Source organism: Bos taurus, chromosome 23, assembly GCF_002263795.3.
Source record: "Bos taurus isolate L1 Dominette 01449 registration number 42190680 breed Hereford chromosome 23, ARS-UCD2.0, whole genome shotgun sequence".
Taxonomy (NCBI): domain Eukaryota; kingdom Metazoa; phylum Chordata; class Mammalia; order Artiodactyla; family Bovidae; genus Bos; species Bos taurus.
The window spans coordinates 3,040,715-3,056,019 of NC_037350.1; the positions used below are offsets into that span (position 1 = coordinate 3,040,715).

The window sequence follows — 15,305 nt, forward strand, 5'->3', positions numbered from 1 at the left end:
AAAAGAATCAATACACTGGTTATCCTTGTTAGTGAACAAAATGCAATCTAAATAAAGGTATTTCATATGTAATATTAGGAAAAATGCTCAATGCTGAAAAGTTTTCAGTGAAACAGCTACTTTTTAATTATTGAAGACATATAAATTGATATCTCCCATACAAAAAACTTTGGAAACATATCAAGCCATGAAAATGCATACACCCTTTGACTCAGTAAAACCAGTTGCTAGCAATTTATATAAAGAAAATCGGAAACAAAAGAAGGGAAAAGCTCGGTGTGCGTAAATCTGTTGCATTGATAAGCAACAAACTGGAAACCACCTAAACGTTCAGTAAGTGGAATGGGAGGCAATTGTATAACTACACGGGATAATGGTTTTTAAGTTGAGAATTAAAAGCAAACTTTAAAACAGCATTTTTCTTTTTAAAGGCAAATTACAACATCGTATTTCTCTAATGATTAAAACTTTAAAGAAATGATGCATTTTGAAATAGAAAGTGATGAAGTAGTAGAGTGGCAAAATCAGAGGCGGAGTCTCCCATCTTATGTCATGTTTTCACATCTTACCAAGAAATGCATATTAGGAGTTGCGTAAGTCTTTAAGTTCAAAATAATTTGATACAGATGACTAAAAACCTGCTGAATGAAGGTGATGTGATGTAGCAAAGGTTCCCTCCCATCCCTCCAAGCTCACTGCCGGGCTCACAGCAGAGGCGCAGTCAGTCACTGTGTGGCTGCTTTAGGGACAGGCTGGCTGGTCAGCCGAAAGCCCTGTGTGCCCACGTGTCTGTAGACAAAGTCCAGGAGATAACCATAATGCGTCTGCTCCGAGCCAAGCACTTGTTTCCCCACATGCTGTTATCCACAGAATAGTAAAATATATATATAGGAGGTGCTAGATCCTAGTAGAAGACAAGAATTCAATCTAAAAACTTCTAGAAAGGTAATCAAAATATTTCTAATTTTGTTATTCACAAAACTAACAACACTGAGATATTTTGTTCTTCAGAAATAACTATCAGTATCAAATGAATTATATATGACATACACAACTATTATCATTTAAGATAGTTCTTTATCATTTTTACATGATTGTTTATAAGGACTGTTAGGTTTGAACACTAGTTGAATCTGGCTTCAGCGTTCTGCTGCAGCGTTTTGGAAGCAGCTCCTTTAGAATGCTCCAGCAGCTTGATGGCCTTGTCAGCGTTTTCAATGTTCCTAAGCAGGGTCTCTAGTCGTCTCTTAATTTTCTTCTGGTCCTCGAGAGCGCAGCCGATCACGATGGACTGGAACTTCTGGTCCACCGGCCCCGCAGGCACCTCGGAGGAACACGCGCTGTACAGCGACATCAGGTGACTCCGGGCGTTTCCCAGGTCATCCAGAAACTTGCTGACCACCTCATCGATGATCCGCGTGGCGTGCTTGAGGGACTCCTGCTGCTGGGGACTCCTAATTGTTTCTACTGAAACCTCCACAGTCAGGGTTCGTCCCATCAGACGGTTCGCAGTCAGATTTAATTCTTCTCGTTCTCCTAATCATAAAAAGTTTGAAATATGAATCAATATGAGACACACCTACATCTATGTCAGGAACACTAAGGCATTTGTGTGTGGTTAAATCTAGCCTGCGAGCACCTATACATGTCTTAAAGGTATATACTGTTAGCAATAAGATTAACTTAGGATGCCAGGGAAGACTGAGGGCAAGAGGAGAGAGAGGAGGGCGAGAGAGGATGAGACGGCTGGATGATATCACTGACTCAGTGGACAGGAGTCTGAGCAAACTCAGGGAGATGATGAAGGACAGGGAGGCCTGGTGTGCTGCGGTCCATCGGGTCACAAGGAGTCCTCCGAGCAACTGAACAGCATCAGCAGTGAAGAGGATCAGCCTGGACACCAGGTGACTACCGTGGTCATCGTGTCTGCAGAGGCTGGGGCGGGTGTGCTGGTCAGAGCAGGAAATCGTGCCCTGCGTCTACAGGACTATGTGCACTAGAGGAGGAAATACCTTTCCTTCTGCCTCTCTGAGCTTTTGGCTGAGACCTTGTGATCAGACAGATTAACAAGCAAAAACAAAACCAGAACCTTATTACCGTGTAGACCTCATGTATACATGAGACCCCCAGGGAAACTGAGTAACTCCTGGAGATGGCCCAGGCCTCCATCCTCAGGTAGAGATGAGGGGAGAGGCGAGTTTCAAGGGCCCCAGAAAGAGGACCAGAGGTGAGGTTTTCGTGGAGACCCCTTATAAGCGGAGGTTTCCTTTAGGAAGTGTAAATGTACATTTCCCTTACAAAACTGTGACCGTGTCTATTTCCAGAGCTGCTCCTGTGCCTGTGGTTTCTCAAAAATGACCAGCCCCAATAATCATTATGGCAGAGGCATGTTTTGGGCGGCACATCCCGTGCCTGTGAGTACACCGTGCCCGGCTCTGGCGGAGGAAACAGAGCCAAGACCCTGGAAGAAAGGCTGGCCCTAAACGAGGCGCTGACCTCATCCCGTCCAACCAACTCGGCCTGTGGTCTGAATCTCGGCCAGCAGGAGGAGGGTGCTGGGTCATCCTCTCTCTGCTTATTTGGAAACAAGAAATCTGCGCCGCTCTGTGTAACGCCTTCCAAGTTCACTGCTGGTTGGCCAGGACGAGGGGCGGAAACGCTGACCCACTGAGGCCGTGTGAGGGTCGTGGCGCACCAGCCCCACGACCCGGGGGCGGTCAGGGGGCACACCCAGCCCCCCCGGGGCGGCCCGCCCTCTCTCCAGAAGGGGCTGCAGGGGCGCCCAACCCCCGTCACGCCTCCCCCCACCCGCTCCTGTCCTCTGTGCGCCCCGCTCCCCGCGCGGGCTCACCGTCACTGATCTGCCGCATGTCCTGGCTGTTCTGGATGCTGTGGATCATCTCTAGGAGCACCTCCTTCTCCTGCTCCACGGCCGTGGCCGCCTCCCGCAGAGCCTCCACCCTGCGGGCAGGGACACAGTCAGTGCATGGAAGCCTCGTGCGCCCGCCCCGTCCCCCTCTCCGTCCAGCTCAGCTGTCAGGATGATCGGGGCACGCCCCTAACGCTTCACTCTTTTCTTTCCTATTCTGTCCTTTTTTCCTTCTTCATCCGCTTGCCCCGTGGCTCCTAGTTGCCTCCCTGCTCACAGGGCAAGCATTCTGTTTAGTGCTTTTCTATTTGTAGATAAAAACCTGTACTTGTTTACTCGTCACTGCTTCTTCACTCAGCAGCATATTTCTCTAAGACCCGCCGGGTTCCCTTGTTGCCCAGCCCCCAGCTCCCCTCACCACCCACCCGACTCCTGTCCCCTCGTGGCCCTGAAGACAGGCCCACCCCAGGGTGGCACAGCTGAGACCCAGGGTGTGTCGCCCTGGGGACGCCTCTCCAGAGCAGGCGCTCGGGGCGCCCCTGGGTCCCAGGAACCCCACCAGCACTCGCGTCCCCCAGTTGACAAGCGGTGTGTCAGCACTTAATCTGTGTTTCTTCACTGCTAATAATTTTGGACATCTCTTTGTATCCCTGTGAGCCTGTTCACAGCCGTTGCCTATTTTGCTCTTTCTTATTTAAACTGGGGTTACTGTCCTCTTGAGTTATCTCCCATCCAACCCCATATAATCTGTATCTGGGATGTCCTTCACTGAACACAGAGCCTTACTCTGAAGTGATCAGACCCATCTTTTCCTTGGTTTTGTTTTGCCTTCTGGCTCTTGCAGTGAAGTTTTGTTTCAGGGTCCTCCCGTCCTGAGATTGGGACGTACTTGCCTGCATCTCCTATTAACTTACTCTTTCACTTTTCTCATACTCATGTCTTCATCCATCCAGAATCCACCTCTGTTTATGATTAGATAAGGATTTTGTTTTCTTTTTCTCCAAATAGTGAACCATCTTCCCCAACACTATCTACCCTAAATCCATCTTTTCCTCAATGATTTGCAGACTGTCTGCCTCTGAAATCGATTCCTAAGCACCACTTGCCCCAACTCCCCTCCCCACCACCACCTAGACACACATTCACTTACTGCACAGATACAAAACAGTGACTAAAGAATGAGGCTGTGAAATCATCAGAAAACAGAACCCTGTGTGTCTGAAGTGCCACAAGTAAATAAGTCACCAACTTATGCAAAATAAATATAAGACCCAGCTCCAGTCCTCTAGCACATGTTCCTGCCATACAAGGGGGTCCCCGCCCCACCCCAGCCACACGCAGGCCTCTTCCCCTACAGGCACCCACCTGTTACCCCCAAAATAGCACCAACACACTGTAAAGTCACAGGGTTTCAATTCTCGGGATACTAAATATATGTTGGACTCTGCTTGTAAGAGCCAGTAGAAGCACAGAGCTTGTAAGAACCTTGTGTGACAAATGTGGCTGGAAAGCAATCAGAACCATGAGAACTGTACAGGACAGTGACCACGCATCAGACGGCCTTCCAGCGGCAAGCATGGCGCGCTCACACCTTCCACACAAGCAGACTCTCGGCCTGGGCCGCACGAAGGGGGTCGGGTGAGCACAAACAAGAAACGCGCTACGAAAGTGACTCTAGTATTGAAATGGCACACGAGTCACTGGTAGAGAAGACGATGAGGAAAGAAGAGCTGAATTTTCCAGCACTCCTGAGTTTGTATTCAAATATAAGATGATAAAGAGAAAATTGTTACTCGAAAGAAGTATAATAATAAGTATGATAATAATTTATAATAGTATGTTCATGGAGTTGTTAATAAGAAAATGGCTTGAAAGGAGACACTCCAGAAAAAATATTTAATAAATCTGTCATATAAAGATGTTTTGTCATTAAATGAAACCAAATATAGAGGAAATTGGACGGAACTTTTCTCCCAAGGTTAGAAATTGCCAGGCATTTTCCCTGTGAAAAACAGATTTTGTTTTTTCTAGACTTTTTAATATATGATTTTATGTAAACTTCATTTCACAGCAAAGATACAATTCCATTCTTCAGCATGTGGATCCCCAGGGCTTTCCGGCAGCGTGGCCCTCTCATCTGCTGCCCCTCACCTCCTGAACATTCTTTATCCCTGGCCCAGGTCCACTAGGTGATCCTTTTTCAAAAGCCAGTCCTTTTGGCAGAACAGTTTCCTTAGCAACTTCCTCCTTCCTCTCCCTCGAGGCGTTCGAAACTACATCTGTCTAGTGTAGGCACTACATCACTGGCTTAGTTTTTTATTTTAAAAAGCTGGACCTGGGACTTCCCTGGTGGTTCAGTGGCTAAGACTCCAAGCTCCCAGTGCAGGGGGTCCAGGCTGGCCTGCTGCCCAGGGAACGAGACCCCACACGCTGCAACTGAAGATGCTGTGGGCTGCCGTGAACACCGAGGAGCCCGTGTGCTGCTGTGAAGACCCAATGCAACCAAGTATCCAAACGAGTATTTTCAAAAGCTGAACCTCTACTTAGTTTGCTTAAGTCATCTTGTTACTGTTTATCAGCTATTGGTCTTAATTCAACTCACGTGTGCTGTGTTCAGTCTCTTCAGTCGTGTCCAACTCTTTGTGATCCTATGGACTGTAGCCCGCCAGGCTCCTCTGTCCATGGGATTCTTCAGGCAAGAACACGAGTCGGTTGCTGTGCCCTCCTCCAGGGCATCTTCCCGACCCAGGGACTGAATTTGCGTCTCTTACCTCCCCTGCATTGGCAGGTGGGTTTTTTTTTTTTTTTTTTTTTACCACTAGCAACACCTGGGAAGCCCTAAATTCAACTCGTATACACATCTTTTTGTCTCTGTCCCTTGCGTTAGTTTTAGAACAGTTAATTACTGAATATTCAAATATTTCCCACCCGCCCTTCCGTGATTTCTCCTGGAACTTTGCCCACAAGAGCGTTAGCCCATTTCACTTTATCCTTCACCTTCTTAACACATCACTTGACAATGCTCCTTGGCAGAGGGGGCAGCTCTGTTTTTACTAGCAGATCCTTCAAGAGCTATGTGTCCAAATTGGGAAAGAACCGATCCTCACAGCAAGGCTGGCCTGGGCTGTGCTCCTGGAAAACTCTCTGCATGAGATCACAACTAAGCTTTAACTACAGAGGAACTGTTCAGAATGTTCTGTGAGGACAAAATCTGGAGTGTGTGCCTCCTCAGCTGGTCTCGGCAGCCCGGGGACCAGGGGACGAGGTGCCGGGAGACACACCGGCCGCCCCGCAGGCGCCCCGGGCCGGGTGCGGGACCAGCTCCGCTGCTGCGTCCTAGCTGAGTGACCTCGAGCAGCTGCTGACGTTCTCTCTGCCTCAGTTTCCTAATTTATGACACGGGGATCATGAGACGGTATGTGTGACTGAATGAAGTCAACGTGGTAAAGAGATTAACTCACCAACTGACAGCACAGACTAAATTATGAGTTAATAGAGTCACAGAACTATGAATATGTAGGGCTGACTCCCACACCCTTTTCTAGGAAAAACCGGAGCATCCCTGGTGTCCGGTACCCAGGGGCCCTGGGACCAATCCCTGCAGTCAGCAAGGGACCACCACACGCAGCACACGCCCACAACTGGGGCGTGAACACCAGCTTCCGGGTGTTTCTATGCACTCAGCAGTATGAACTCAGGACTGTAAGTAACAAGGCTCCTAATCATCACCCAAATAGTAAGGAACACTCACTACTGAGACACTGGTGTTAAAGCGGGCCGCGGCTTTAGGGTCAGGAGCTAGTCCTGAGCAGGACGGCCTCAGGTGGCCGCCCACTCCCTCTGGACCTTTACTGCTGCTAAAGGAGATAATGGATGTCCTCCTGCCTTGGAGGGTTTTGGAAGGTTCACATGATACAGTTTATGAGAAGTGACCTTTTAAATTACAGACTCTGACACAGTATTAACTGGGGTGCTGTCTTCTGGCTCCGGGGGTCACGTCAGCCCAGCAAGAAACTCAGCTAAAGGACCCCGGCCCCTGCTCCCTTGTTCCTTGGCGGCCAAGCGCCCAGGAGGCCGCTCTGCGGACACTTGACAACAGCCGGCTCCCCGTCCCGTCCGTCTCCTGGGTTGCTCTCCACACCCTCATGGCCCAAGCATCTTCACCACCAGCCAGAGCTTCAGGGCCACTCACAGCCTGCAGAGATGGCATTCAACAGCCCCTGATCTAAATCCAGATCTAAGTGGAATTTTCACTTCTTTCAGTAAAATCATATACTATTCCTACACTTTGAAATATGACATAGTAACTCAAAAACTTCAGGCATAAAGCATTAAGCTCTACAGCCACTCCTCCTGAGCTCTTTTAACTTCTCAAGCCTCAATTTCCCACTTGGAGAATGAGGGTGACATAATTTCCCAAAAGGCACAGGACCTGTAAAGTCAGGCTGGTTAACTAAAATACCTGTTGGAGGGCATCATTTATGAATTATGATCACTGCTAAAATAGTAACAATTGTGAGCAAAGTGCTTGGAGCCACTGACAAATGGAAAAATCAGAGGCCATTTGCACTGGTCACGAAAACCCGTAGAGAAAGACATCACCTTTTTAGGAGGAAGCAAAAAAGGAGGTCTAGTTTCGTGCTAACCCATTAGAAACAACTGGAGTTTCTTCAGCGATTTGTCAGATGCCATCAAACATTTGAAAGTGCTTTAAACACCGTGGACACCAGTTCACATGGCAGGTCATGAAGCACTGAGCAGAATTCTGTTTTCGATTTCATGTGGAGAAAGTTTTTGCCGAAACGTACATTGGAGGGACAGTAAACCCAGACCTCTCGGTACAGTCTGTAATTTTCAGTATGCCTAGAACACTGCTTTATTAGCCACCTGTAACATGAAATTAAATGACAGTATTAATTAACACGTGAATGTCTCATTTTCTTTTAAACTTGATCTTCGGGGCCTTATTCTAGTTTCTAACAGCGCAGTGCTCTCTTCCATGACCCATGTGCCTTCATAAACTCTATTTTTACTTAACCTTCCAAAGCACTTCCTTAACTTTGTCAGCATCACTTTTTTTTAAAAAGAAAGAAGCAAAGCTCGTCAGTCTAAAACTAGAAAAGTCCTTAAAATGAACAACTGAACACACATTTATCAGTCTCAGCTCAAGGGTTAATTCAGCAAGTGATTAACCACTTGTACACGGTAATCAGAATTCACTTCACATTAAGGAAGCCCTGCTGCTGCTGCTGCTGCTGCTGCTGCTAAGTCGCTTCAGTCGTGTCCAACTCTGTGCGACTCCACAGATGGCAGCCCACCAGGCTCCCCCATCTCTAGGATTCTCCAGGCAAGAATACTGGAGTGGGTTGCCCTAGAATGTAATATTTCAAACAAGAAACTTCCTTTTAAAGATTAGCACCTGCCCTATGTGAGGCATCAAGTCTTAGAACAATAACTCAGCTTCAAGAAAGGAACTGTGTCCTGTGCCGGAGCCTGGAAGAAAACATCCTTTCTTTCCAGCTAGGGAAGAGCCCCCCTGAAATGGCTGAGAACATGCCCTCAAAGTTCTTGAGACCAGAGACGCTGAGTCACTTGTTAACGCTGCTACATAAAATCGTCCACAGGAGCTGCTCTGCCTGTTCACCTGCTTCAGCTGGAGAAGGACCCTTGTCACTCTCCGTGAAATCATGGTGGTGGTGAGCGTCTCATTTTCTGAGAAGATATTGTTTCTTTCTGTAATAATATAATAAAAAGAACTATACAATAAATGACAAAAGTCAACATAAATATTAATAAATGATAGTAAGTGCCTCATTTGGTTATTAATGTACTTTACTAGCAAACAGACCCCTTGTCCTGTTTTGAGATAAAGCACATATGCAGCCCTTCTTAAAATTTTGTCTTACATATACTCCTTTGCTCACTCAGAGTCTGGTAACTATGGGAAAAATTTCCTGTGGTTTTAGGGAGTTTTGGACGCCTTGCTAAGATTTGCCTGTAATTACACCTGCACACAATTTACACGAACTTCAGTGACAATAAACAGTTATGGGAAGTACACAGAAGTCTTCATTCACTGTTAGAGGAAAAATTATTTCCCAAATTTCTTACAAATTATTTAGGAATCCTATACAAGCCGGTGACTACATTTGTCACTAAGGAGTGTCCCCGCACCGGTTTCTATAGGAATTGACAGCACAGCCTGGAAAGAATTTAGGAAAAGAGCCGGGTTGAGGCACTATGTGCTCTGGGAAAACTGGCAAAACAGGCTCTCAGGTTTTCAGGAAAATCTAAGGAACTCAGATTCCTGCATCTTCTCAAATTCAGAAAAGCACTAAAAGCCTTAAGGGAGACAGCAGCTCCTTCTGACCGGTGGTAACCTCTGCGCGCCTGACTCTGGGCCCTGCTCCAAAGTCACATCCTCGCTGACCTCGACCCGACCCTCGCCGCCAAAGCTTCCTTCTGCGCGCTGACCGCCGTGGACACGCCGACCACAGTGACACCCCGACCGGGAAGGGACACGCTGACAACAGTGACACCCCGACCGAGAGGGAGCGCTGCGGCTCGGGCTCTGGCGGCCGGGAAGGTGGGACGGCGCCCGGGGAGGCCGAGCGCCGCTTGGGGAGACACCTGTCCGCTGCTCTCGGGCCTGAGGCCAGACGGATTTTTCTGTTTTGCAAAGAGCTCGGTCGCCCAGCACATAAACCACTAACCGGCCCCGGTCCTAAAACCGCACGCGGCGGGGAGTGGGCCGGAAACACCTGGCCCCACGCGGAAGGTTCTGGAAGCTCCGCGGCGGCACGGCCGTCGTCTCAAGTCACATCCCCCCGACCTCCTCTGTTCGGGGTCGCGCGGTCCCGGCGCTCGGGGCCAGCCGCCGAAGGGTGGGGGGGCCGCTCCGCCGACCCAGCGCTGCGCTGCCCTCAGCCGGGCCGAGGCTGCCCCGCCGCTCCGCCCTCGCCCGCCGCTGCGTCCCCGCGCGCCCCCAGCCCCGCGCACCTGAGCTCCAGCTGGTCCAGGCTCTCGAGCAAGCGGCTGGAGCGGTCGGCCATGGACGAGGAGCGGCAGAAGCGGCCCTCGTTGGCCTTAGCGCTGATCCTCGCCTGAGCCATCTGCGCCGGCCGGGCGGCCCGAGGTCACCGCCGTCCCCACGCGCCAGCCGTCTCCTCGGACGCGCCGCCCGCAAACCCGAAGTCGGGGGCCGGGGAACCCAGGTGAGGGCGCGAGGGCTTGGCAGCCGGGCTCCGACCGCGCGTGCTGCCTCGGGGGCGGCGCGGCGGGGCGGCTCCGCGTGGCGCCAGGCCCAGCCCCGCCCCGAGCACGCCCCGGGGGCGAGGCCCGCGCCAACCACGCCCTCTCCCCGCCCCTACACGCGGAGGGCCCGCCCCCAAACATGGCCGGGGCGGGGCTCGCGTCAGCCACGCCCCCACCCAGCCTGGCCCGCGGGGACCCCGCCTCCGACCACGCCCTGGGGCGGGCTCGCGCCAGCCCCGCCCTCGCCCCGCCCCGGGGCCCTCCGCCGCGAGGAAGGGGTCTTTTGCGCAGCCGTGGTTCCTGGGCACCTTCCCGAGGTGAGAACAGGAGTCTGGATGCCAACAGCGAAGCCTACAGAGCAGAAAACAAAAAGCCGCCCTGTCCAGCTGCGTGTAGGGGGCAAGGTGAACCTCACCGTTTTCACACCCACTCTCATGAAAGCATTTGTAATGACTTCTCTGTTTAAAAGCTACTGGTTGGAATTCGAGTGAAATGATTGTTATTTAAGACCGTTTCAAGCCCCATTTGTATAAACCTCCTGTTATGAGAAGACCATGGAGGCCGCTCGGCCACCGTGAAGGTCAGGGAGTAGTAGAGTGGTGGCGGGGCCAGGGCCTTTGCTCGCGTTTCCTCGTGGCTCTGCCCAGCAGTACACGGAGGGGATGCACAGGGCACCTGGAAGGGGATAATAACAGTTCAAGGCTGGAGCCCAGCCTTTAATCTGAGATCAAAGTCAAGGTACTTGAACAGAGATGAGGCCCCTAAGGCTAGATCCCAGTTCCTCTGAACTCTAAATACTAATTCACAACTGCTGTAGGGGTTCATCTGGCCTCATTAGACGTTTTATCGTACCATGACAAACCTGGAATCCTTAGACATTTTGTAAATGTGCTGGACTCTCTCACACCTCAGACTCTGTGGATTCCAACTCCAGAGAATACCCAGGCCCATCTTCACTCCCCACTGGGCCAGCATCCCAGCCCTGCCCTCCCATCTGGTCTGGTGCTGTTTGCACCACTGTCTGTGCTCAGCTCAGCAGCTACAGTGATCCAGAATAAGGCACAGCACAGCACTTCTCAGAAACCTTCAGCGGCTCCTCACTTGTAAAAAATGAGTAAAAGCCAAGGCCTTCAGAAGAGGCCTCAAAGGACTCTTGTCTCCAAGCTGCCTGCGCTAGCCTTACTTTGCATGTCTGGATAAGCTCACTCCCTGCCTTCAGGCCTTTGCTCAAGTTCACTAAGGACCCTGATCGCTCTAGTAGGAACAGCAAGCCCCGCCTCCCCGGCCGCCCCCACCGGTCCTTCTCAGCTCATTCGGCTGTTTTCCTTCCTCATCTCAGCACCGCCCGCAGGTGTGCCCCACTGCGGAGGTGAGGGCTTCCTTTTGCTTACTGATGTATTTCAAGTGCTTAGAATAGTAGCTGACAAATATAAGTACTCAATAAATACTTAGTGAGTGAAAGAATAAATGGTTTAAAAGAAATTTAAAGGAAAAATATTGATGGAAAAAAAGAAAGCTCTTTAAGTTGAGGCCTATGCTATTGAGTCTCTGGTTACCCTGCCCGAGGGAGTCCAGGAGAGTCCTTGCACCTTGTTCTTGGGAGAGGTCTGAGTGACCAAATGGTCAGGAGGACAAGGAGACAGAAGGAAGGGTTGGGCTGGTAGGATACCAAGCATCCAAAAACAAACTCTTTAAGGGAGGAATTTTTATTTAAGACAGTCAATGATACCACCAACCAGACGCTGTCAGTACATTACCTATATATCCTTTTAAAAATAAACACTGTCATTCATTTTTTTGACAAAAGCAGTTATTCAGGTATAAAAAGGCATCACAATAAAAACTTTTTAAAAGAAAAAAAAACCTATCACAGTAAAATGAAAAACGAATAAAAGCAAACAAGTAAGCATCGTTGTCAGAAACATTCTCTTGATAATATTCCCCATTACTTTGTGTGACATCCACTCTCCTCCATGTGTCTAAATTAAGTTCAAATGAGTAAGCTGGATTTAGAAAAGGCAGAGAAACCAGGGATCAAATTGCCAACATCTGCTGGATCATTGAAAAAGCAAGAGAGTTCCAGAAAAACATCTATTTCTGCTTTATTGACTATGCCAAAGCCTTTGACTGTATGGATCACAATAAACTGTGGAAAATTCTGAAAGAGATGGGAATACCAGACCCCCTGACCTGCCTCTTGAGAAACCTATATGCAGGTCAGGAAGCAACAGTCAGAACTGGACACGGAACAACAGACTGGTTCCAAATAGGAAAAGGAGTACGTCGAGGCTGTATATTGTCACCTTGCTTATTTAACTTCTGTGCAGAGTACATCATGAGAAACGCTGGACTGGAGGAAGCACAAGCTGGAATCAAGATTGCCAGGAGAAATATCAATAACCTCAGACATGCAGAAGACATCACCCTTATGGCAGAAAGTGAAGAGACACTAAAAAGCCTCTTGATAAAAATGAAAGAGGAGAGTGAAAAAGTTGACTTAAAGCTCAACATTCAGAAAACGAAGATCATGGCATCTGGTCCCATCACTTCATGGGAAATAAGATGGGGAAACAGTGGAAACAGTATCAGACTTTATTTCTTGGGCTCCAAAATCACTGCAGATGGTGACTGCAGCCATGAAATTAAAAGACACTTACTCCTTGGAAAAAAAGTTATGACCAACCTAGATAGCATATTGAAAAGCAGAGACATTACTTTGCCAACAAAGGTCAGGTATGGATGTGAGAGTTGGACTGTGAAGAAAGCTGAGCCCCAAAGAATTGATGCTTTTGAACTGTGGTGTTGGAGAAGACTCCTGAGAATCCCTTGGGCTGCAAGGAGATCCAACCAGTCCATTCTGAAGGAGATCAGCCCTGGGTGTTCCTTGGAAGGAATGATGCTAAAGCTGAAACTCCAGTACTTTGGCCACCTCATGCGAAGAGTTGACTCACTGGAAAAGACTCTGATGCTGGGAGGGATTGGGGGCAGGAGAAAAAGGGGATGACAGAGGATAAGATGGCTGGATGGCATCACTGACTCGATGGACTTGAGTTTGAGTGAACTCCGGGACTTGGTGATGGACAGGGAGGCCTGGCGTGCTGTGATTCATGGGGTTGCAAAGAGTCGGACACGACTGAGCGACTGAACTGAACTGAAACATGATTTTTAATTTTGTAGTAAGCAGAAATACAATCAGTGACAATTATTAAAACATTAAGCAACCCAATGACCTTAAGGATCGTGATGACTACCCCTTCCCCACTGTGTCACTCTGGACCATTCACACATGAGTGTCCCAGCAACACAGCGCCCCTGCCCAGCAGGCGCCTCCAGCACAGCCGTCTCCTGGACACCCGTTCACCTCCCACTGCTGAGCAGGCTCCCCAGACGTCTTTAAGCTCTGTAACCACCTCCCAAAGCCTTAACCTACTCTTAACAAATTAACAGTACAGTGTGCTCGCTTTGGAAAAATGACTACGGCATTCTCAAGCTATGACGTCTACTTAAAAAGCAAGCACAGAGGACAGAACTGACAGCTTAAGAAAGAAAGAACACAAACTGGTTTCCAATGTGGACTGAAAAGACTATATGATAATAATAAAACAAGTCATACTATTTAACACTTAATTATCTAGTTGCAGAGAAAGACCAAAGTTCTAGCTATGATATTTTTTGTCTTAAAGAAAAATTTATATTTATAGAAAAATTTAAGTTTGGTAAATAATTACTACTCAAAATTTTTAGGGATGACATTTCTGGTCAAATAACATGAAGTATATTCACAAAGATTGTATGACAAGCCCCTTTTTAGTCTTCTAATTATATAACATTTTTTATTATTCATCATGGGGCTTCAACATTTAAAAATTAAATATGTAATACCAACTGTAGGACACTGATATTTTAATGAATAACTAACATGAAGATACTTCCATATGAATTAAAAATTTTAAAGGGTTAAGGAAGATTACTCCTGAGTAGACTTTCAACATTATTTTCTAAAGAATACTATGTTTACAGAAATATATATATATATATATATATAAAAGGACTAATATTAAAAGTATGCCTAATTCTATGCAAATACTTTTACATCATTCCCTTTAAACAGAAAATAATACAAGTCATATGAAAGTCGAAGTAGGTAAAAAGAATGGAAAAACTTTCTTTTTACTACTTTCAAAGAAATTCGGTTGGTTTTCTTTTTCATTCCAGCAATGTACAGCTCTAATTAAAGCAGGACTATACATCTCAGTGAAAGCCACAAAGAACATCGCTGATAAAATTCTTCATCTGTTTTCACAATCAGTTTCCATTGCTCTCTTCCAATAATCATAAAAAGACCTCAAAGATAATATATATTAGTGCCACATGAGAAGTAAAATTTACAGAAAAAATGAGCTATGATAGTTTTATTTATATTCATTTTCACTCTTAAAAAAATAAACTAGAATTATCTGTACAGTACAATTAAAATTAAAGAACCAATTCTATTTGGGAAACATAAACAATAGTCAAGGGCTTCTTTATTTCTTTTTTTAAAATCCTTTTAACCTAAGTATATGAATTCAAGGTTACCTGGGAAACATGATACCTATATTAGAATATATAATTTGTATTTGCATTAACATATATTCTGTTCCTCTATACATTTTTGCAAATGGCACAAAAACACAAAGCAATATCAGAGTTTGAACATACAAAAGCAAAAACAGTGTGTTTTCAAATACATTTGTACTAGTAGGTCTGTGGTCTCCTTTAGAAAACAAACTCAAGAATTCACCATCCTGAGTCTCTTCAAGGCCACTTGATGTTGTGTGGTAATACCTTTAGTTACATTTCCTCAAGACTTCTTCTAATAGCTTCTTCTAATTCCACATCTGCATTAAAAAAGAATATTTTAACATTTAGGGCAGAAAACTGATAAAAATGTACTTAATGTAAGTCTCATCAACTACATCTGTATTTTCAGGAAGAAAAGGAAATACAACTTGGAGAAACTGAAGATAACTTTGCAGTTTCTTCATCATAAAATTTGACTTTTGAAATATGAGAATCTGGATATGATCTTAAACTGAATTACAGTATATCTGAGCTTAAAATGCTAAGAAACTTATTAGTTATTTCCATTTAGGGACATAGAAAGACAACAAACTTCGAGAATGACTGACAGGTATTCACC

The 15,305-nt window shown here is 47.0% G+C and overlaps 2 protein-coding genes across 3 annotated transcripts in view; both read right to left on the reverse strand.

The window, feature by feature from the left end:
- Window positions 1-101: 101 nt before the first annotated feature.
- On the reverse strand, window positions 102-10,148 carry BAG2 (BAG cochaperone 2). The gene is made up of 3 exons (NM_001034264.1): window positions 9,869-10,148; window positions 2,852-2,961; window positions 102-1,536 (listed from the first exon to the last, which is right to left on the reverse strand). The coding sequence occupies exons 1-3, from the start codon at window positions 9,979-9,981 to the stop codon at window positions 1,124-1,126; spliced, it is 636 nt and encodes a 211-aa protein (NP_001029436.1). The 5' UTR covers window positions 9,982-10,148; the 3' UTR covers window positions 102-1,123.
- A 1,665-nt stretch (window positions 10,149-11,813) lies between these two features.
- The window catches only part of ZNF451 (zinc finger protein 451), a 90,247-nt gene continuing 86,755 nt past the window's right edge, over window positions 11,814-15,305 (reverse strand). Inside the window, exon 14 of one of the 2 annotated variants that reach the window (XM_010818053.4) lies at window positions 11,814-15,003. In XM_010818053.4, coding sequence (XP_010816355.1) covers window positions 14,957-15,003 — 47 coding nt within the window. In that variant the 3' untranslated portion in view covers window positions 11,814-14,956. The remainder of the gene's footprint in view (window positions 15,004-15,305) is intronic. The other variant, NM_001192684.1, reaches the window with a different exon arrangement.